Source organism: Erpetoichthys calabaricus, chromosome 1 (genome assembly GCF_900747795.2).
Source record: "Erpetoichthys calabaricus chromosome 1, fErpCal1.3, whole genome shotgun sequence".
In the NCBI taxonomy this organism is placed as follows: domain Eukaryota; kingdom Metazoa; phylum Chordata; class Cladistia; order Polypteriformes; family Polypteridae; genus Erpetoichthys; species Erpetoichthys calabaricus.
Genome location: NC_041394.2, coordinates 182,380,204 through 182,404,815, shown reverse-complemented (window position 1 = coordinate 182,404,815; position 24,612 = coordinate 182,380,204). Strand labels below are relative to the sequence as shown.

The following is a 24,612-nucleotide window of genomic DNA, read 5'->3' as shown; positions in this document are numbered from 1 at the left end:
TGCCAGGCCTTTACTGCAGCGGCTTTCAGTTGCTGTTTGTTTGTGGGTCTTTCTGTCTGAAGTTTAGTCTTCAACAAGTGAAATGCATGCTCAGTTGGGTTAAGATCAGGTGACTGACTTGGCCATTCAAGAATTTTCCACTTCTTTGCTTTAATAAACTCCTGGGTTGCTTTGGCTGTATGTTTTGGGTCATTGTCCATCTGTATCATGAAACGCCGCCCAATCAATTTGACTGCATTTAGCTGGATTTGAGCAGACAGTATGTCTCTGAACACCTCAGAATTCATTCGGCTGCTTCTATCCTGTGTCACATCATCAATAAACACTAGTGTCCCAGTGCCACTGGCAGCCATGCACGCCCAAGCCATCACACTGCCTCCACCGTGTTTTACAGATGATGTGCTATGCTTTGGATAATGAGCTGTTCCACGCCTTCTCCATACTTTTTTCTTGCCATCATTCTGGTAGAGGTTGATCTTGGTTTCATCTGTCCAAAGAATGTTTTTCCAGAACTGTGCTGGCTTTTTTAGATGTTCTTTAGCAAAGTCCAATCTAGCCTTTCTATTCTTGAGGCTTAGGAGTGGCTGGCACCTTGCAGTGCACCCTCTGTATTTACTTTCATGCAGTCTTCTCTTTATGGTAGACTTGGATATCGATACGCCTACCCCCTGGAGAGTGTTGTTCACTTGGTTGGCTGTTGTGAAGGGGATTCTCTTCACCATGGAAATGATTCTGCGGTCATCCAACACTGTTGTCTTCTGTGGACATCCAGGTCTTTTTGCGTTGCTGAGTTCACCAGTGCTTGCTTTCTTTCTCAGGATGTACCAAACTGTAGATTTTGCCACTCGTAATATTGTAGCAATTTCTCGGATGGGTTTTTTTCTATTTTCGCAGCTTAAGGATGGCTTCTTTCACCTGCATGGAGAGCTCCTTTGACCGCATGTTGTCTGTTCACAGCAAAATCTTCCACATGCAAGCACCACACCTCAAATCAACTCCAGGCCTTTTATCTGCTTAATTGATAATGACATAACGACGGACTTGCCCACACCTGCCTATAAAATAGCCTTTGAGTCAATTGTCCAATTACTTTTGAGCCCCTGAAATGAAGGGATTGTGTTAAAAAAATGTTTTAGTTGCCTCACATTTTTATGCAATCATTTTGTTCACCCCACTGAATTAAATCTGAAAGTCTGCACTTCAACTGCATCCGACTTGTTTCATTTAAAATTCATTGTGGTAATGTACAGAACCAAAATTAGAAAAATGTTGTCTCTGTCCAAATATTTATGGAACTAACTGTATTTATAAATTAAGACATTTTTCCATTGGAGGATATATATTTTTTAATTATATTAATCTGCCATATAGATAATATATTCTACAAAGTTTAATATTACAACACATAGATATGTTTGTTAATCGCACCACTATTTGAATGTGGTGTCCAGTTGAAATGAACTACTTTAATGTCTTGCACTAGATGCTGCTGGCATAGACTGACTTGCTGGCTGCCAGGACTATACCAAGTACATTTACAAATTCGACAGACTGATGGATTTTTTTAAGACTTTAAACTATTGTCATTTTTAACTGGCGGTGAACTTCCAGTGTGCCAAATAGCACCTGTAACCAGTCATCATTCAGGAGGAGGACATGGAAGTGGTGCAGAGTCACAAGTACCTGGGGGTTCACATAAACAACAAACTGGTCTGGTCAGACAACACAGAGGCACTGTACAAGAAGGGCCAGAACAGATTGTATTTCCTAAGAAGACTCAGGTCGTTTGATGTGTGCAGCAAGCTGATAGAAATGTTCTATCAGTCCATAGCAGCCAGTGTGGTGTTCTACACTGTAGTGTCCTGGAGAAGCAACCTGAGCTCAAAATACACACAATGCCTGAACAAACTTATCAGGAAAGCCTGCTGCATCACAGGGTGAAACCTGGATACACTGGAAGCTGTTGTGGAAAAGAGGATGGTGGCAAAAATTGGATGCCATCATGAAAAATCCCCTGTAAGACACACTCTCTTGGAGCACTTTTAGCCACAGGCTCATTCCACCATAGCTTACTAAGTAGCTGTTCTCGTTGGTTGGGGTTCCCCCCCAACCCCCACTGCAATCAGAAAATTCAATGCTTCATCCTGATGTACTTAAGTTCATTTTGAAATATTTGCACAATATCCATATATTTATCAGTTGATTGACTGGCTATATTATTTGTGCTGCATGTATCCTTATTGTATAAATTTCTGCTGCTGTATTCAGCTGAATTTTCTCTCGAGATTAATAAAGTAGAACTACTACAGTGCCTCACACACAAAAGACCACGCAACATTTCAAACAAGTCTAAGTCACAACTGTCTGCATTTTCTAAAGTCATTAATGATCAGCGCAACACACTGGAAGCTATTTTGGAAAAAAGGATGGAGCCAAAATTGGACGACATCATTAAAAATCCCCTCCATCCCCTCCTGGAGGTGCTCCCTTGGAACACTTTTAGCCACAGGGTCATCCCTCCATGGTGTGCTAAGAAGCACCTGTAGGAGCCTCTTCAGTGTGCCGCTCTTAGGCATTTCAGAGCTTTCTCCTGACACCCCAAACTAAATGCTGATACTCTTTCTGGATCATTTTACAATTTCAGCACAATACACAATAATAGTTGTATTATTTGTCCTATGAGTGTGCAGAATTGTTATTTTATGTTTCTGCTGCTGTATGCATCTAAATTTCCCCTTGTGATTAATAAAGTTTATTTAATCTAATCTAACTGATTCATAGTACAGCATTTTGAGTGCGAACTTTGCATGGTCTTTCTATGTCTGTAGTTGGCGAGTTTAAGACTACATATTTTAACATGCATTAAGATTCCAATGTGCTCTTTCACCCCTATCATATCAATAATTAGACCATAAAGTGTAAGGAAAAAATGTGTTTACTGCTACAAGTTTTCTTTTAAACTACAGTGATATGCTGCCAGTTGCCATATGACAACTACTCCTTCTTTCTGAGAACATGCCGTCTGCATTTCTGAGGTCACTCTATGACAATAATACAAACCTGGACAAAATCTGTTTAACTGCACTGTGTTTTCTGATAAAACAGTGCTAGCTCTCTACTCCTTTTACAATGACTTGTGTGGGCAAAGAAAAGCATCAGTGTATATGGTGAAAGCAATGGAGTTATTCTGTAGTACTCTGTGGGAAGAAATTACAAACCAGAAACAAAATACACCTGTTGCTCTTTAGCACAAAGTAGTCATATAGCTAAGTGAGCAAATTTAGGATCTGAAAATAAAATGGGGGGAAAAAAAACCTGAGTATACACTTCCTATTAACTGCCAGTTTTTAGTGGCACAGAAAGGGTTCTTTATTAAAATAACCGAGTTTATAAAAATACACACAAAACTGCAGAAAGCCAACTGCCTACCCCTGTCTTGCATATCAGAGTTTCTGAGCCAAACCTTCTGCAGCCTTGCTGTTAGCAAACATCTGTTCAGATAGCTGCCTGTATTTTAGCCTGACTGTCAGTGGCAACATTTCTCAAAATCTTTACCAGACTAAATAGTGCTGAGGAGAACATTCATCTTAGCTTTGTAACAGCAAGATGACCTGTTGCCTACTTTAATATGCACCTGTAAGCAGGCTTTGATGCATACTAAAAATGATATTCTGAAGCAGTAATTTGTACAGCTTAAAATGGATGTTCTACCCCAAGATACTAGACAGTAACAAAGTAAGAGTATACCTTTTGAAAACAATGTGATCTCACCAGGGCTTTAACTAAACAAGATCAATAACAAACTTAATTCTTCAACTCTTAAAGAAAATATAGCAAAAGTACAAAAAAACATTAATATTGTTTGTAGCTTTAATGCAATCACACCATACCACTGAGAATGAAAGGGAATCATGAATAAGGACAGCAATAAGGACAACTGAACTTCTTTGCTGTAATGGTAGACACTCAAAACAATTTGAAAAAGCACCTGTGAAATCAGTCCACAATCTCAAGAACTAACACACAGGAACATTCTTTGGTCCAAACTGAACATTTTCACTAAGTTTTAAAGACTTTTGTTTCATGTTTGGAATAGTTCAGAGAGGTGCTTTTAAAATTACATTTCTCTCTATTATAAAAAGAAATCCTGTCCCCTATCCTGATAGTCTACGATATGTGATCTTCTCGGAAGATAATCTAAAGACCCGCAAGGCGAAAGAGACCTGCCAAGGTGCGTCTCACGGGAACATAGAACGAGAGTCTTGCAAGACACACCCTACTTACAAGCAGTACCAAAAAAACAAATCAGTAGTGTAAAGGCAGTCATGCAGCACACACAGGTCCAGGGCTCTCAGTGCATATAAAGTGTATAAGGTCAATATGGTAGAAATGAAATGAATAGGGTAGAAATGAAACGTCGACGATTAAACGAAGAAGAAAGAAAAGCACGGAGAAAAGAGACCCAATAGCGATGGAGAGAAAAAAATGCTAAAAAGAAAAACAATAATCTAGGTGCAAATTTAGAAAATAAGGAACGTGATGATCAGCCCGGAACAAGTGGAATGGAAAAAAAGCACGTCCAATCAGATGCGGAGAAAAGAGACTCAAATGCGCTGGACAGAAAAAAGAGCAAAAAAGAATAATTGAGGTGCAAATTCAGAAAATAAGGAAAGTAATAATCAGCCCGGAACAAGTGGAATTGAAAAAAAAAAAAGCATGTCCAATCCGGCTCAGAATTAAAAGACAATGAATAAAAGAAAGTAGAACTTCATAAAGACGTTTACAAACGTTGACGCTAAACACATGCAGAGCAGGTTCGAGACTATGAAACCAGTGAAATTAGAAAGGCTCAAAAAAAAATAAAAAAATAAAAAAAACGGAGCTATACACATGTGGAGAAAGCTGCGACCCCAACCGAACGCAAGCAGCGTTATACATCCTGCAAGAAAGAATTCAACCCCGCCTGCGGCCAGAAATAAAAGACAGGTACCTGTATTGCTTTTACAACGTCACGCGAGACCAGGCAGTGAGCCATCATTTAAAACAAGTCAACAGACCTGTAAACTAGCAGTTGTTGGATTGCTTTTGGCAGGCAAGCATCATGTGTTCCCAGCTCTTACAACAATGATATGCGACAGGCAGAAGAGGCAGCTAGCAAGCAGCAAAAAGACAGCAAACGATCCAAAGGCATATCCTTAGCGTACGTTCAGCCGCAACACCCTTCACAACACGAGCAGTTTTATACGTCTGGGAAGAAAGAGATGGAACCTCGCACGGGGCAGGAAATAAAGAAACAAGTATTGTTTTTACAAAAGTTTTTAAAGTAAAAGTGAAAATAATGCATATGTAACAATTCACAAGAAAATAATCTTTTTAAATTGTAGATTGCCTACCTAAGGTAAAGTCATCCCTGATGAATGGGGACGTGGGAATGAGGGGTCCTTTCATCGGATTAGTACTATTTCAGATGTGGAATGGCAAAATGGGGGAGGCAGCTTGAAGAATGAGGTCTCCAGGACTTAAAACAAATCCAAATCATATTATGTGATATCATCTAATGTGAAATTCTACTCCGTACTTCTAGAATTTTTATTTTTATACTATATTGAGGATTTATTCTGTTCTATGTATTGTACGGCTCAGAATTAAAAGACAATGAGTAAAATGACAAAGTAGAACTTCATAAAGACGTTTTCATAAAGATGTTTACAAATGTTGGCGCTAAACACATGCAGAGCAGGTTAGAGACTATGAAACCAGTGAAATTAGAAAGGCTCAAAAAAAAAAAAAACGGCGCTATACACATGTGGAGAAAGTTAAAGGATATGAAAGTAGGAAAATTAGAAAATATAAAAAAAGAAAGTAAAGATCGCAGTAGCGTAAACAAACTGCCTCATTTAACTATGCACCAGTCTAACTTTGCTTTTGCACAATAATTACTACACTATTGCACCTTAACACTTAATTCTACTTTATTCACATAATTTTACTTATTATGTTCTACTATACTGTTATCTTTCATTCTATGACTTTTGTTAATTTAACTGATATTCTTCTAACTATGCACAGTTTTTGATAAGCGGATCAGGATGCATTTCACTGCGTGTTGTCCTGTATAACTATGTATGTGACAAATAAAGAATCTTGAGAATTTCAAAAATGGAGTTTACCGCACATGCATTTATTGGTTACTTTGTTAATGTATATATATTTATCTGTCTGCTTATTTAAAAAGCTACATTTACCCCAGGAGTCAAAAATGTTCTGTCTAGCCCTTGTACAAAAACCTAGACAAAAGCTAGGGTATCACCTTGGTAAACCCATGTACTTTTGGAACTGTGAGAGGAAAATAGCATAACTTTACAGACAGGAGTCCAATGCAGAACTCTACTTAATTTTTTACTTTGTAAAAAAAAAAAAAAAAATTATTAACTGCTGATGATGTAGATCATTTTGCCTGTGCTGAAATTCCAAACAGAGAAACCTATCCTGACCTCATTAAAAAGATTCAGCATATTGGGACTCACAAGATTACAAATATTATTTTTACAGAAGTTCTGAAATAAAAGTGAAACTAATGAAATAGCAACAATTCAAAGAAAAAAAAAATCTTAAAAGTGTGTATCCGGAAAACCAAACATGGGGGTGGGTGAGCGAAGCCCCCTAGTTTAAAATAAAATTATTTAATAAAGATTAATGTTATAAAAGACAGCTTCACTTAACATAGCAAGTATGTAGGGAAAATACCAGCATATCATGACTTTGGGGGGTAGGGGGTGGGGGGAGTTATCCTTTAATGGACTACGGACTACTTATTGATACTGATGATAAATAAAAAATCTCAACACTACATAGCTGTCAGAAGTGATGCTACACATTAATAAAGCTACTGCCAATAAGACAGCAGAACATTTACCAGAGTAAAAAGTAACCAGCTATGTTAACAGTAACTGTACAATTAATTTGTATCTTTGTTTGGTTTCCATGAGCAATATGTATTTTGCTATACATACTGTCTTGTCTTATACAGATATCTAGAGGCTAAATGGCATACTGGCGCACTTCATTTTTTGTCCTCTTTTCCTAGAATTTGAACTACAATCCTCATAGGACTAAACTAGCAATCAAGCCAATGCATACTTTAGCACTGGCAATCATTCCCATGTTCAAGAGGTTTTCAGTTAACAGACAGCTTACCTCATTGCAAGGTACATAGGGCGGATAGCAAACAATGGGAACGTGTGAACCTTTATCATAATGGTCATGAAAGCCATGTAGAGTAGCACTTTGATGAAACCTGTAGAATAATAAATAAATATTATCATCCTTCATGTCTTACCAGATCTGTTCATAGGTCATTTGTATAATTCAAAGACACATTTCACAAGAGACTTCAGTGGCTTAAGTCAGATTCAACTGGTTTCATACCCATTGCTTATTCATTATTTCACAAAACAAACAACATGCTTTCTTAAATTGAATAGTGGCTTATGGTACAAATGCATAACAACAAATGCAAATAACTCCACCTTACTAATCCACCCTTCACCAGCTATATATTGCCTTTGATTCCAGTACATCTAATCATTTTCTTCTGATGACACCTGGCCGGTTGTCGAAAGCTTAAGAATAAAAAACTATTTTAAGATATGCGACTCATTTTCTCGCATCTATCTCTATCTATCTATCTATATCTATACATACAGTACATCTATACAGTCATATGAAAAAGTTTGGGAAACCTCTCTCAGCCTGCATAATAATTTACTCTACTTTCAACAAAAAAGATAACAGTGGTATGTCTTTCATTTCCTAGGAACATCTGAGTACTGGGGTGTTTTCCGAACAAAGATTTTTAGTGAAGCTGTATTTAGCTGTATGAAATTAAATCAAATGTGAAAAACTGGCTGTCCATATATATATATATATATATATATATATATATATATATATACACACACACACACACACATACACACACACACACACACACACACATACATACATACATACATACATACACACACATATATAAAATCTCCTTTTCAAAACATTTTAAACAGAATAAGGCCCTTTTGTACACCATTTTAAGTTTTGAACTTTACTGGGAATATAACAGGAGTGGGGCATCTGCCTATACTACTTTTTCATTTGAATATACAGTAATCCCTCCTCCATCGCGGGGGTTGCGTTCCAGAGCCACCCGCGAAATAAGAAAATCCGTGAAGTAGAAACCATATGTTTATATGGTTATTTTTATATTGTCATGCTTGGGTCACAGATTTGCGCAGAAACACAGGAGGTTGTAGAGAGACAGGAACGTTATTCAAACACTGCAAACAAACATTTGTCTCTTTTTCAAAAGTTTAAACTGTGCTCCATGACAAGACAGAGATGACAGTTCCGTCTCACAATTAAAAGAATGCAAACATATTTTCCTCTTCAAAGGAGTGCGCGTCAGGAGCAAAGCCTGTCAGAAAGACAGAGAGTAAAGCAAACAAATCAATAGGGCTGTTTGCTTTTAAGTATGCGAAGCACCAAGGCACAAAGCTGTTGAAGGCAGCAGCTCACACCCCCTCCGTCAGGAGAAGAAATAGAGAGAGAGAGCCAGAGTAAAACAAAGTCAAAAATCAATACGTGCCCTTTGAGCTTTTAAGTATGCGAAGCACCGTGCAGCATGTCCTTCAGGAAGCAGCTGCACACAGAAGGTAGAAACGTCCCTATCGTCTAGGTGTACGAACAGCCCCCCTGCTCACACCCCCCTACGTCAGCGCGCGAGAGAGAGAGAGAGAAAGTAAGTTGGGTAGCTTCTCAGCCATCTGCCAATAGCGTCCCTTGTATGAAATCAACTGGGCAAACCAACTGAGGAAGCATGTACCAGAAATTAAAAGACCCATTGTCCGCAGAAACCCGCGAAGCAGCGAAAAATCCGCGATATATATTTAAATATGCTTACATATAAAATCCGCGATGGAGTGAAACCGCGAAAGGCGAAGCGCGATATAGCGAGGGATCACTGTATATGCACACTCATTAAATAGCAGTTCTTCCATTTTTGCAAATGAAATAAGCAAATGATCATAGGTTTATGTTACTTAAAATATAGACATACAAATACAAATACATATTTAAATTTAGGGGCACATAAAGCCAGAGACAATCCTGGCAGTATCAAATGCAACGCAAAAACTTGGCTTGGCCCAACCATTGCTATAACACCAATAAACAAGGCATGCACAAGTACATACAGCCTTCAAAAATACATTATACACACACACACACACACACGCACACGCACACGCACACGCACTTAGTGCTGCCTTTTTTTTGTGGAAGTCTTCAGCTACCTACTACTAGCAATGATGATAAGCAATAGATTTTGGCAGGTATTCCTGTGGTTTAATGGTGCTCATTCACCCTATCAATTAACTTGGGAAAAAGAAAGACACAATCAGGGGTAGGAATATGTTCTTCAGACCATTCCTGAATGAAAAATGCACAATAATAGAGGAAAAAATAGTCAATTACATTATATTAAAAATAATTTTGTCTTGACAGCTACCCTGTTTTAAACATTCAATCTGGCACTTAATGACAGAAGTTTCATAAAATATTCAGAAGGTGCCATTGCGCTTTGAGCAAAGAAGAAGTCTGCATTAAGTGTAAGTAAAGTTCAGCAAACAAATATAAAAACTTAAAGAAACCTCTCAAAAGAAAAACATGCAGAAGTGAGTAAAAAAAATTGGAGGCTCTGTCATCTTGTAAAAGTGAAACTAACCAAGAAAGCCTGCATATTACCTGTGAAAAGCTCAGTGTACAGCATATAAACAGCTTTATTGTCCCAAGGATTTTCATTTTGCAGATCTATGGAGTGTAGGATGTACTTAATGAACGTTGTCAAAACCATAGTCATTAGGATTGCATACTATTGGAATTGAGAAGGAAGTGGAGAGAAAAAAAATTAATAAGGAATATACAAATACTCATGTTAAAGATATTACATTAAACATGCAGATTGGACTGAATGGCCATTCCTATCACTTTTTATTTACTTCACATTTATTTTATATCCAAGAACTTAAGGTCCTCAAGCTATTGCTCTCAACTACACTACATGCTAAATAATTTAATATAGTTAGGTCCATAAATATTTGGACAGAGACAACTTTTTTCTAATTTTGGTTCTGTACATTACCACAATGAATTTTAAATGAATCAACTCAGATGCAGTTGAAGTGCAGACTTTCAGCTTTAATTCAGTGGGGTGAACAAAACGATTGCATAAAAATGTGAGGCAACTAAAGCAATTTTTAACACAATCCCTTCATTTCAGGGCCTCAAAAGTAATCGGACAATTGACTCAAAGGCTATTTCATGGGCAAGTGTGGGCAAGTCCGTCGTTATGTCATTATCAATTAAGCAGATAAAAGGCCTGGAGTTGATTTGAGGTGTGGTGCTTGCATGTGGAAGATTTTGCTGTGAACAGACAACATGCAGTCAAAGGAGCTCTCCATGCAGGTGAAAGAAGCCATCCTCAAGCTGCAAAAACAGAAAAAAACAATCCAAGAAAAAAGTATGGAGAAGGCGTGGAACAGCTCATTATCCAAAGCATACCACATCATCTGTAAAACACAGTGGAGGCAGTGTGATGGCTTGGACGTGCATGGCTGCCAGTGGCACTGGGACACTAGTATTTATTGATGATGTGACACAGGACAGAAGCAGCCAAATGAATTCTGAGGTGTTCAGAGACACTGTCTGCTCAAATCCAGCTAAATGGAGTCAAATTGATTGGGCGGCGTTTCATGATACAGATGGACAATGACCCAAAACATACAGCCAAAGCAACCCAGGAGTTTATTAAAGCAAAGAAGTGGAAAATTCTTGAATGGCCAAGTCAGTCAGTCACCTGATCTTAACCCAATTGAGCATGCATTTCACTTGTTGAAGACTAAATTTCAGACAGAAAGGCCCACAAACAAACAGCAACTGAAAGCCGCTGCAGTAAAGGCCTGGCAGAGCATTAAAAAGGAGGAAACCCAGCATCTGGTGATGTCCATGAGTTCAAGACTTCAGGCTGTCATTGCCAGCAAAGGGTTTTCAACCAAGTATTAGAAATGAACATTTTATTTCCAGTTATTAAATTTGTCCAATTACTTTTGAGCCCCTGAAATGAAAGGATTGTGTTAAAAAATGCTTTAGATGCCTCACATTTTTATGCAATCGTTTTGTTCACCCCACTGAATTAAAGCTGAAAAGTCTGCACTTCAACTGCATCTGAGTTGTTTCATTTAAAATTCATTGTGGTAATGTACAGAACCAAAATTAGAAAAAAGTTGTCTCTGTCCAAATATTTATGCACCTAACTGTACATATCCAATATTCTATAAGAAATTAGCCTCTAACATTGTGATTATTACCCTTAAATTCCTTCCATTAGAGTTTGCTTCTTGTTGAAGAACAAAATTACAATTACAACTTAACAGCTGGTACTAACTGTATTACTCCCCTAATAATTTTAAGCATTTACAATCACTACTTAAATCTTTCCTCACAGCTAATTTTTCTCAGTATAGTAACTGCAATCTTCTATGGGCATTCTCCAGTGCTGTTATTCCCACATAATATGAAGAATGAAACCGAATACGTTAAATGACTTGACTTTATAATTAATACCTTTACATCTTTCAAGTAAGATTACATAGGAATGTTGAAGTGTGCTCGGAATGTGCGTTGCATAGTAATGATGGATTCGTTGTTTTTGAAGAACGCTTCGACAGCAAAGGCACAGTGCAAACCGGACAAAGGCATGTTGCCGACTGAAAACTACAAAGGATCGCCTATCAAAAGGACCCTCACCCCAACCCTGCCTCTACCTCTATACAGGCTCACCTTGTATTTTTATATATAAAAATTTTACTTTACCATGAATGATGATAAAGTAAAATATAAATAGTCACTAGTACGGTTTAGAAATTTTGCAGAGGAAAACTTAATAAAAATATCATTTAAAACTATTTGTCATTTTCTTCTTCATAGATTTAACTTAATACTTACTCTCCTTAATTTTATTTACCTCTTTGACAGTTTAACAGCTAAAATAATAGGGCTATCATTTGCATTATTGTTTTTCAACTTCCATTTAGAGTTTCCTAATTTCACTTTTAATTGTTGCATCCATTACAACCTATAAAAGGCACAACTGAACTTATTACATAAAGAGTTTAAATGTGGTTAATAGCTATATTTACCTCAAAACCAAACACCAACTGTACTGATGCCCCACGGGTGATGATGCTGTGGCAGGCATGGTTAACGAACAGGAAATCAAGTGTGCCCAGCAGTATCATTAAAGCTACAAGAAAGGAAAAACAAAAATGAAACATAGGCCGTGTACACAACCATAACACTTATTATGGTTCTTAAATCTGAAGGGACTGCTAAGTATAGACCTTAAGCAAATTACTTCCTGAACTGCCAGTACCTATGCTAAAACAGCTGCTTTAAACAATAAGGATAACTTTTTTCAAGACCAAGGTTTCCACCTATTGACTGACTCTTGATTCAAGATCATCAGGAAACAACACATTCTAATATCTGTGCAAAATTCGTACTTACACAGGACACGGAAATGAAACAGCCAGGAAATATTAGGACTCCTCTCCATCTAAAAGGTAAATTACAGAAAACAGATTTAATAAATCAATCAATCCCACATTGAAGGGGGAAAAGATGTAGAGGAAGAAGATTTACTAAATCAACATGTTGCCACTCTCCAGTGCTATGATAATTAAGAATGTAGTAAAAATGTAAACTTCCTTATGAAAAGTCAAAAAAGAAACTGCTCAAATTGGTTTAATATAAATAAACAGCCTAATCTCCACCAAACACCATAAACTAAGTGTGATTACCCCAGTTTAAATAATTGCAATGCAAGGGGACAGTAGTTTTGTCTGAATAGATGTTTCTTACCACTCTCTTGCATTCAAAGCATTATATCATCCCTTCAACAATCAAAATGCTTTTTTTCCAGTAGAAGGCCCGTGTTCACCCACATAAAAATCAATAAATGGTCTAAAATTGCCAGATTATTTGGTGCATTTAGACCACTGGTTCCCAAACTCAGTCCTGGGGACCCACTATGGCTGCGGGTTTTTGTTCCAACCAGATTCACAATAATGATAAAACTGATCTCATTTAGTTAGCTGGTCTGTTTTTCAAATCTCTTATTCTGCATTCAGAAAAGCACAGCAGTATGAATTTTACATTATAAGATGTTTAGAAATACAGTGGAACCTCGGTTTGCGAGTAACTTGGTTTACGAGTGTTTTGCAAGACAAGCAAAAATGTTTAATAAATTTTGACTTGATAAACGAGCGAGGTCTTGCAGTACGAGTAGTATGTATACGCTTTGTCAGCTGAGCGTCATGTGATCACAACTGAGCTGATGGTTCTTCTGTCTCTCTCTCTCTCACTGCGGGATTGTGGGCAATCGTCTCCTATTCTCTGTCTGAGTCGGCGTTCCTCACTCATATAGTCAACATCCATACGAGCGTACACGGTTTACTGCAGCATTAGCATTGTGACTGTGTGTGCGCGTGTGTGTGTGTGTGTGCGTGCTGTGACGTGCGAGTCCCCGTCTTGCACCCTAAAACACGAAGCTGAGTCTCAGTACTTTAGCAACACCAGCTTTATTCAGCTTGAAACAGCAACAGCGCGGTTATTTATTGTAGCGGGATCTGACACTCTTCTATACACAGACACAGCAGTCAAGCAGGGCCCTGAGCATTTATAATGCTCCTTGTATCACCCATCGACGGCAGGCGCTTATAGCATGTCCGCGATCTTTTCGGATTCGGTTTTACGGCGAACTGCTACAGCACTGGGAGACTCCAATTGCTTTGGGATGCTCTTCCGCGTGTTGTCCCGTTGGGTGCAATCCCACAAGAGTTTAGAAACTCACTCACACTAGCCATGATTCTTTTCAAAGGTGAAGTGCAGGTTAATTTGTTTTATGTATTTTTACTTTATATTTTGTATTAATCATTTTTATATGAATAGTTTTGGGTTGTGGAACAAATCATCTGAGTTTCCATTATTTCTTATGGGGAAATTCACTTTGATATACGAGTGCTTTGGACTACGAGCACGTTTCCAGAATGAATTATGCTCGTAAACCGAGGTTCCACTGTACAGTATTTCTATATTTTGCTATAGTTTTAAATGCATAACTCTTCTTTGCTGTTATTTTTCCCTTATTATGTGTAGTCTGCTACCCTTACTGCATCCTAATAGTGACTAAAACCAACCAAATCAGACACCTGGGTGAACAACACTAAATGAGGAGACTGCAAATACATCAGTGTTAGTGTTAGACCTGCTAGTCGGTCAATATTGATGAGGCAGAATGGAAATCAGGGTGAAAATAAATGAGAAAAAAAAAATACATCATCCTCATATAACTGCTTTATTTGTATTAAAATGTATGAACACACTTACTTTTGTAATTTCTTTATTGACCCCAAAACACAGAAACTGGAAATTAAGAGCTGACTTAATTGGGCGCCCAATTAAAAGCAGAAGTTTGTTGGAACAAAAACCTGCAGTCCCAGGGGTTCCCCAGGACCGAGTTTGGGAACCACTAATTTAGACCATTTGAAGCTGCAGATGCCCTCTGATGGATAAACTAAAATAACACAGTTCCATTTTACTTTATCAAAATGTTACTGTATCAAAGGCATACTTTATGGGAACCCAGGCAATCTAAAGCACTGTAAATTGTTGTTTGTGTTTACTACTAGTTTTTGAACTGAAGTAACATACATTGTCAATTTTTGTTTATTTAGTATATTTCATTTTTAAATTTATGATTTATCATTTGGGGATTCTAAAGGATTTATTATTGGTCATTTTGGGATAATGAGCTGCTCTACCACCAACTAAAATTTATATAGAAATTTAAAGAGCTGGTGCTGTATTGTCACAAACTTAACTAAATACTAACAGCTTTATCAAAATAAATGTACAATTGGTCATGTGTAATATTCCAGACACCCCACCATTGTGTAGGAACTAGAGGATATTTAACAGGTTGAGCAAATCAAATGTCTCTTTGCACACTGAATAAAACTCACAAAATCAACACGATCTTCAGCTAGCCAGTGAAAACATTTTAGGAAGAGAAGGAGCGTAAACAGTGCAACGAATCGGGGAGAGAAGTCATCCCTGAAGACAGTGAAGGCCAGACAGGTCTCAGTCACAGCATACCAAGAACGCTCAATAAGATGCTGTTGAGAGAAAATTGAATACATAAGTTAATGATTTCATGAAGGCTCAGTACATCACAGAGTAGATTTAAAAATGCAGAAATGACCAGTGACGATCAGGCACTGGCTTCTTACCTCTAACTCAGCAGCACGTAGCTGCCCAAAAAATACTTTTCGCATAAACTTTCCTAGAAGAAATACCAGTACAAATGCTTGGATATATAAAACCTGCAAAAAAAGAAGTAAAAAAGTGCAAATCGTATCAAACTGTTGGCAGCTAACTTTAAATGAACAAGTGTCCCTTCCTAAAGCTTAGTATCAAATGTATATAAAAAGTGCAATACTTGAAACAGCATATTTTCAGTAGTAAACATAAACCCAGAGTTGAGACAATCCACATTAAAAAAGGGTCTATCACCTGCAATCTTTATTTGAAAAGGCGGTATTCAAAATTTATGGTGAAAAGTTATTCATCAGGTATTACAAAATCAGTCTATACATCCATCACATCAATTTCTGTAGTAAATGTTACTGAAAAAAGGGAGTATGGTGGTGCTGTGGTTACCACTGCTGCTGCACAGATCTAGTTTCCAAATTTGAATCCTATGCTGCTTAGTTGCCAGTATAGACTTTACACAATGTACTCATGTCTGTGTGGACTTTCCTCTCACATCCTTGAACACATGCTTACACATAATTATAAGGTTGACTGGCAATTAATAACTGGCTATATGGTAGGACTGTCCTACCGTGTACCAAGTCACGGTACCCTATGATGCTGAATTGGATTATATGGATTTCAGAATGTTGAATTAGAGAAAATACAACCTTTGAATTCAAACCTATGCACCTGTTCAAGACAAATGCAAATACTTCAAATGAAATTACAGCCGAGTAAAAATAGGAAGGAAATGCACATGCACTAAACCACAGACCACTCATTTATATTCACTCACTTGTCAACTTATCAGTTCTTCCGGGGGGTTAGAAAGTAGCAGAATTTAAAAATGTGAATGATTTCTAATTGGAAGGAGTATGTTTTTAAGTAATTTTTGAAACACAATACACTTCTGTTCAGTGGAGGAAAAGATCAGGAGTTTTTAGACGTAATCAGTGATTGTTTTTAACACAGTATGTTAAAGCATCAACACGGGGTGGAGCCTGTCTGAATTTAGTATTTTACAGTAATCAGGATAGAATTGAGGGTGTAGAGGTGACTGAACCACTAGGGTCAAGTCCCCATAATATAATACAGTTCTCAGTGATTTGGAAAAGTGCGGACGACTACAACTGTTGAGTTTAACTTTGGTAGGGCAAGTTTTGTGAACATGAAGACAGACTGGGGATAAGCTTTTAAGTATGAAGACAGTCAAGGAACAGTGGAACAGGTTTAAAAATGTTTAACATACCTAAATTTAGAATTTGTAGGAAATTAAAAAAAAGCTATGCATTGCATTAATAAAGAGTTGAAAAAGAAGCTGCAAAGGAAAAAAAAAAGTTGTATAAAGCATATAAGTCTAATAACTCTAATGTGAGTAGTACAGAATATGAGAACAAGAAGGCAACCATTAAGGAGGTTATTTGGGAGGCTAAAAGGCAGTTAAAGAATATATATTCATGCTCCCAACCTCCTCCTCCTCCACGTGTGAGGAAATTAATAACCTACCACCAGTAAAAAGGACTACTAAGGAGGTTGTGAGTGAATTAGAAATTGCTTAGAATAAATAGGCTAAAATCACACAAAATCACACGAACCAGATAATATTTACCCTAAAACTATTAAGGAGGTAAGTGAGTACACATATAAAACCTTGACGCATTATTTATTTATTTATTTTTTAAAAAGGTCACTGTACACAGGGGAAATTACAAAAGACTAAGATGGCATATTAAGATATATACTAAGATATTACTGTATATAAAAGGGGTGACTGGGCAGATCCAAGCAACTAAGTGCCAGTTAGCTTAATATGTATCACAGGTAAATTAATGGAAGGAATTAAGAATAAGACACATGGCTAGAACAGGGGTTTTTCTGAACAGTCAAGCATGGGTTCAGAAGAGGGAGGTCATGTTTTACTAACATGCTGGAATTCGATAAGGAAGCAACAGAAGGATATGATCAAAGTTGAGCATATGATATTATTTACCTAGACTTTCAGAAAGTATTTGATAAGGTGCCACATGAGAGGTTGGGCATCAAACTAAAAGAAGTGGGAGTTCAGAGTATTTTTTGTACATGGATGCAAAATTGGCTTAGACAGAGGAAGCAGAGATTTATGGTACGAGGAATATTATCAAAATTGGTGGATGTTAAGAGTGCTGCTCCACTGGGGTCAGTGCTAGGGCCGCTGCCACTTTTAACATATATAAATAAATGATGTAGCATAGAAATAAAAGTAACAAGCTGGTTAAGTCTGCAGATGATACAAAGCTAGGTGGATTGGCATATAATAAAGAATATATTGAATCATTGCAGAGGGACATGGACAGCATACATAGCACGATGTGTGGAGTACAAGCCCAAAGAGGTTATGCTCAAGCTTTATAATGCAAAGGTGAGGCCACATCTGGAATAATGCATACAGTTGTGGTCTCCAGGCAACAAAAAGGAAACAGAAGCACTAGAAAAGGTCCAGAGAAGAGCAACTAGGCTGATTCCAGGGCTACAGGGGATGAATTATGAAGAAAAATTAAAAGAGTGAAGCCTTTTGAGTTTAAGCAATAGAAGATTAAGAGGAGACATGACTGAAGTTTTTAAAATTATGAAGGGAATTAGTACAGTGGATTGAGACTTATTTTAAAATGAGTTCAAAAAGAACACGGGGCACAGTTGGAAACTTGTTAAGGGTAAATTCTGTACAAACATTAGGAAGTATTTCTTTACATAGAGAACAATAGACACTTGGAATAAGATACAAGTAGTGTGGTAGGACTTCAGGGACTTTCAAAACTCTGCTTGATGTTATCTTAAAAGTATTAAGTAGTGTGCTATCTAAGCTAAATCCATTTACTGTATGTAGGTGACAGACAGCAGTACAAACAAATATGTTCTACACACCCTATGCTGAGCTAAAGAGAAGGACAGCTGCTACCATCACTCCATGACACACACACACAAATTAAACTACACAGAATGAAATCCTATATGAAGTCACTAATACTAAAACTGGCTTGCCAATAAAAAGACAATTTTTGTGTGTGTGCTTCATGTAGGTTATGGCCTGCACATTTCTTAATCGAATCAATGTTTTTAAAATCTTTTTAAATGTTAGACATATTTGTTTCATTGTCAGCTCAAATGATAAGTACATCAATATTAATTGTTAATTTAAATCACAAGCACATTTAAATATAAGCATAATACACTAAATCTGTTAATTTCGACAATGTCACAACTTTAAAAGATGCACCAGGCTTAAACATTATCCAGAGGTGTTAGCTACTGTAACATTGAGAACTTTAACCATGCAATCAAATCACTTAAGCCATATTTACTTATGTTTTTAACACTTACCGCCATGCTAGGACTAGACTTTGTAAGGTATACAACAGTAGGGTAAAACTGATGCTTTAGGTAGTAGGCATGTGCCACCACAGCAGTGGTGAGAGCCAGGCTGGTGGCTGTGACGACCATGGTTCGAACCATTGCACGCCAACTCTGCAAAGGTAAAGAAGAGACCCAAAGAGAGAGAGAGGGAGTAAGGAAGCAAGACAGCTTAGCATGATTCACCGATAAACTACAACAACCTTTTCCTAAAAGAACTGACTACTTGTTGGTGTATTGTTCTAACAACTCAATTACATTAACCACACTTGGGCACCACATAGGACCTTTCATTGGGACTGATCAACTTAAAACAAACCATTCTAATTTTTTTAATGTTAAATGATATATGCTGTATTACCAGTCTGTTCAAATCTTAGGGAATGCAATTGGGATGTCTAGTTTAAAACACATTTAAAACACAAGCCCCATCAGGCTAATAAAATACAAGAAGAATGAAAGGTAAAACATACAAATGTTCATTAATTCTGGAGTTAAACAACTGTTGAATACTGCCAAATATTAATAAACTTTGCTATGATTATTTACATTCAAATATCTGTTGTCCTCATTTTTTTTTTCTTGTTATAATAAATGGGTGGGAGATACAAAGATTAAAACATACTTGCCGGGAAGCAGGTCAATTATTGCCACTCACACAAATTACATCTTACTGAAAAAGAATTGTTTTTTAAAATTTTTAAGGAACAAATGTTGAGAGTAATTGAACTCATTGAACAACATGCAATGCTGGTTAATTTGAAATTCACAGATTAATGAATACAAGAAGTTTTAAACAAGTTCATATATAAGATCACGTTATCCTTGGAGCGAGCCACTATAGCTACATAGCAGGAACTCTGCAGACAAATTTTGAACACATGTGTAAAATCATGAAAGCCTTGCAAAAGCTATTGACAAGTATACCAGTTAATGCAATTCAAATCCTAGGTAATGAAACTTTTTCACTGTAAGGGCACTGTGGTTGTAAAACGTGTCAAAACGTGCAACTCTGCTACACAGCAGGACAATTTTAAAGATCAGTTTTAGGCAGTGTTGTTACTCTGATACTGGCAAAACTATTCCAGTGGCCAACGTAAAACAATGGAACTAAGAATTGAAACAAATACACACGGTCAGAGAACTGAATCAGACTGCTGTATTAGAGACGTGCTCTGTTAAAATTTAAGAATGTTGCCCATATTAAGAGAGTGGTTCAAGTTGGCAGTTCTGCACTTTGAGCCTTTGCACAGGCAACAAAATTAACAGAGATAAGAGAGTCACAATCTGCATGGTTGTTCAAACAGGGTTTGACTTGAATACAATTAATTCAAGTGGATTCATGAAGGGATAGCTGGTCATTTTTCTAACAAAAACTCTGTCATCTTAATTTCACCGCCCATGGTTGAGGACCACAAACTTGACGGACCACATAGTACTGGCAAACTGGACCCTCAGTTTGGAATGAGCTGGGCCAGTCAACGTGAATGTGAGGACCAACTGCACGTGCTCTTCTGATAAAGAGATTAATTGCAGAAGTTCAGAAGTCACGGACGGGTTATTGTGTTTTATTGAAAAGTAACTTATATTCACATTTGAGTTTACTTACCCGCTACTTAAAAAAGTTATTAGTAATCGATGTGTATCATAAATATGTATTTGTATATATTCTTTCTTCCATCAGAAACACAGAAAGTTGACTTCATATTCTGCTTGAAGCTCATAAGAAAAAGCACAGCAGTCCCACTTATGCAAGTGTCATCAGGAAATTAAATACGGTACTTTGATGATATTCAAAGCTGTCCTACAGAGCTGGGCACCATTGTCTTCTGTTTAAGAACATAAACAAATATTCACAGTGCATGCTCTTGCTCTTAAAGTGCCATCTGTCCCAGCATTGTCAATTCCAGTTGAAAGAGTTTTTAATATTTGAGAATACCTTGAGATCCCAACAAAAATGTACAGGATCAAGACTGCAATTTTCCCCATGAATCTTCAATGACTTCTATATTACAGTAGAGGATGCTGAAGAATACTGCCATTTTAAGGCCGTGATATTCACATACACACTAAATCTATGGGAAATGTTTGAAAAGTAAGCTTAATTCTTTGATAAAGTTGAGTTTATGCAGCTTCCGCATTTCATTTGACCAAAACAGTGCCTAAAATGTTAAAATGGGTAGGGTGTTCTACAAAGTTTTACTTATCTGGGTTTTTTTTTTTTTTTTTTTTATCTGCCTCAATACATAATATTACTGGTATACCAGTAGCAGAATGGACTGAAACTAGTTAAATTTTAATTAAGGCTCGGTTTCTAACAGGACTCTTTTTCTCTCACTTACTTTACTGTGACTGTGTTCTGCAATCATTTGGGCCTGGTCTTGACCTGGTTTCAACTCTCACTTGAGCCAAACAATGACTCAGTCTCAATCAAATCACAGCCTTGGACTTAACAATGGTGATCTTTACTATGGCACTGCTTATACTGAAAGCAGCAAAATGATCCAGCTAACAAACAAGACTGAGGAGCATCTATCTTCAGGTCTCAGGCACTAAAGAGAACTTGGACAACATAAGTACAGCACACTTATGCAATAAGGAGAGACAGTATATAATTGCATCGTGCCATCCTCCGGATGAGATGTAAAACCAAGGTCCTGCTCTCTGTGTCATTAATAGGCTGCCCATCTCGGCCTTGTCCATTCTGGCCCCATAATCATCCCCTGCCTCTAAATGGCTAACCATCATCCTCACCCTTTAGCCACCTAATAGCTAATATTTGGCGGGTGTATGGTCATAAAATATGGCTGCTGTTTCTTCATTCAGGTGGATGCTACACGTTGATGGTTGAAGTGCTTCTTCATTATCTATGTAAAGCAATTTGAGTGTCTATAAAAGCACTATATAAATGTAACCATCTCTTGTAAATTTTATGAAGTTAACTGAAAATAACAAATGTAAAATATCAGCCAATTTAACAACCCTAACTGGAGCAGCCAAAAGAAGAAGACGACAGCCAAACAATGACGAGGAGAGTTAAAGAATGGCAAGTAAACCAGCACCTAATGGTTGTTTCCTCAGACAGAAGAGGAAATTTAAGGTCTTCATTGCCCAAGGAGACTGCAGGATTCTGAGATGATCTCTTCTGCAATCATAGTCAATCGAAAAGTCTTGAAATGCCCGTCATTTTAAAAGTATAAACTTGAAAAAAAAGATAAAATATATCTAATTTGTTTAGCATGCCATTTTTCTTTTAAATCACTTCAATACAGTTCAAGACTCTCTAAACTTGTAAAATACTGTTCATTGCCTATACGTCAAGCAGTGTATCTGTACCACTTTAAGCTTTAACCAGTATCTTCCCAATTCTGGAAACAATGCAATATTCATTGTGATCAGAAAAACATACTATCTAAGAAATGACTGTTCACTCGGTCAAGTCCATTTGATTAGTCAGTAGTTGAGAAGTTCGTAAAAGATATTTAGGAATCTACGTCAAGTACAGATTAACAGAACTGAACCCAGACACATTTATGAAACCACTTTTATGCACAAGACCTGAGTAAATAACAGTTTTTCCTTAATAGAGTCTCTAGAACTTGATGATTTTTAACATCTCATGGCTTTTAACATCTTGCATCACGGGGAACGATCTTCGTGTCAAAACGTCTAGATTAATAATCCTTATGCTAAAGGCTGCAAAAATAGGCAGGATTGACCGAAGCTACAAGCTGGTGTAGAAACAAGGGCAAGTGTGATGCAGCGGGGTGTATGTGCAATCGTACAGTTAAGACTTTTTCTGACAATACATTTTTCAGGACTGGCATTGACGGCAACTTTTCAGATATGGGAAAAAAAATTCAAATAATCCAAAGAAAATCGATCTTCACTCGGGATTACACGCATAAGCACACACCCCTTTCACCATACGGTTTTCACGAATCTGTTCGCACACTTCTTTTATTCGTTTGACGAAACGACAGAACGTTAGCTGACAACATTTTCCTTAAACGTGGCATCTTGGATCTGGTGGTGTCCTTGTTTTCCATCCTGGGTTACCCAAAAGAAACAACCCCTGGACGTCAGTGTACTGCACCACAATTCGACCCAACACTGGCGCCCCAAAGACATTCAAACTGGTCAGTTACTTACCACAGTTGGCCCAGAAAGATCAGTCTCTGCTTGCCAGTCAATAAGAGCTGGACTCGTCCGGGTGAAAAAAGAAAATAAACAAAAAAAGAAGAAAGAAAGAAAGAAAGAAAAACCGGGCTCCAACTGGTTTCACTGGATCAGATACTCTTGCTTTTTTCTTCCCAGCTGTTTATCCTGGAGAGGAACACCTCACTTCCGGTTTGGCTCCAACCAACTTGTTTTGCCGACAAACTGCTGCTTGCTTTACTAAATCATGACAGTCAAAGGTTTGGTTCGAAATAATAACTAAATGTGGAAAATAAGTTAATGGAAAGGGGGAAATACTCCATCACAGTCGTACATATCGATCTTATCCAAATAAGCACACCCCTCTTAGTGCGACACGTAGACTCGTCGGCAGGCACCAACTAACACATCATTTGTAAGCAGAAAGTATTTGCAATTTCACCCTAACATTAAAGTCCTGATATGCAATTTATTGTTAAAAACAGACTATTCTTCATCGTCGAGCTAGCAGGGTTTTATTCAACTGAAACAACACTTGACTTTTCAGAGCTCAACACCCCTCTTTCCACGTCTTCTAACAGAGCCACTCACAAGTCCGTGTCCACGTGTGATTGGTGTAGTAGGAAAGGGTCGCTCAAAACACACCAATCAAAGGGATTGAAACTTTCAAGCCAATAAAACGTTCTCTTTCTTAAATCCTGTACCATTGATTCGGCAAAGTTTTGTCCTATTGTCCAATCAGAGAGCGCAAGAATATCGCTTGGGTCCACTAAAGGCGTACCGATACGAAATCAACGAATAGTGAAAGTTGGAGCGTAGAAGAAAAAAAACCACACAAGATAGACGTGTACGTGTTGCCTGCTTAAGGGCGTTTAAGTTATGTTTTTGCGTAAGAACTGGTGCTAGGCAGCTCGTGATTATTTTAGGAACACAGGTGAGAGAACCATGTTCGGTATGGAGTCTTGCCAAAATATGTTGTATGCTTCATTATTTCTTGAAGCACACGAAAATTGTCAGATGGAATTTAAATCAGTATATATGCAAATAACAATTTTAAAATTCCGTGTTGTGTAGAACTGCAAAATTTTTTTCCCCGAAAAAGTAACGGTTTGACAAAGATCCAGATTACTTTTTCTTCTTCTTTCGGCTGCTGTCTTTAGGGGTTGCCACAGCGGATCATCTTTTTCCACATCCTCCTGTCCTTTATAGAAAAGCAGAAAACCTTTACTGTTTGGAATATGCATAGTTTCCAGGCTTTCATTCCACTAGTATGCTATTGGACTATAAGGTATTATCATTTACCATTTAGACATTTCAGAAGAGTTGTAAACAGCTTTCTGTATGTCTAGATTAAAAAATAAATAAATATTGGACAGTTTCAGTGTATACAGACATGCCATACAATGCCTGTCAAATAAAACAAAGAGTAATTTGGGCTCATCAGGTGTATACACCTTTGCTTCCCCTTGCAGGGATGGAACCTTGGATGTCAGCTCTTGAGGCAGAGCTTCAGACACTGTGCCATGGTGGCGGGTTCGCTTACTTGAAAGGGCGAAGATCAGAGTATTACATCCATAGGTCTGATTGCAATCTTGCGATCAGACCTCTCTCTCTCTGTAGATGCCACATGGGCTTGATGGG

General features: G+C 37.5%; 1 protein-coding gene across 1 annotated transcript in view; it reads right to left on the bottom strand.

Moving 5' to 3' along the window:
• Positions 1-23,557, bottom strand: part of syvn1 (synovial apoptosis inhibitor 1, synoviolin) — a 35,587-nt gene extending 12,030 nt beyond the window's left edge. Inside the window, exons 1-8 of the mRNA XM_028809518.2 lie at positions 22,966-23,557; positions 18,784-18,927; positions 15,402-15,494; positions 15,135-15,287; positions 12,619-12,667; positions 12,252-12,355; positions 9,799-9,925; positions 7,198-7,297 (exon numbers count right to left, since the gene is read on the bottom strand). Of these exons, the coding sequence (XP_028665351.1) occupies positions 7,198-7,297; positions 9,799-9,925; positions 12,252-12,355; positions 12,619-12,667; positions 15,135-15,287; positions 15,402-15,494; positions 18,784-18,915 (758 nt within the window). The 5' untranslated portion in view covers positions 18,916-18,927; positions 22,966-23,557. The remainder of the gene's footprint in view (positions 1-7,197; positions 7,298-9,798; positions 9,926-12,251; positions 12,356-12,618; positions 12,668-15,134; positions 15,288-15,401; positions 15,495-18,783; positions 18,928-22,965) is intronic.
• Positions 23,558-24,612: the final 1,055 nt, after the last annotated feature.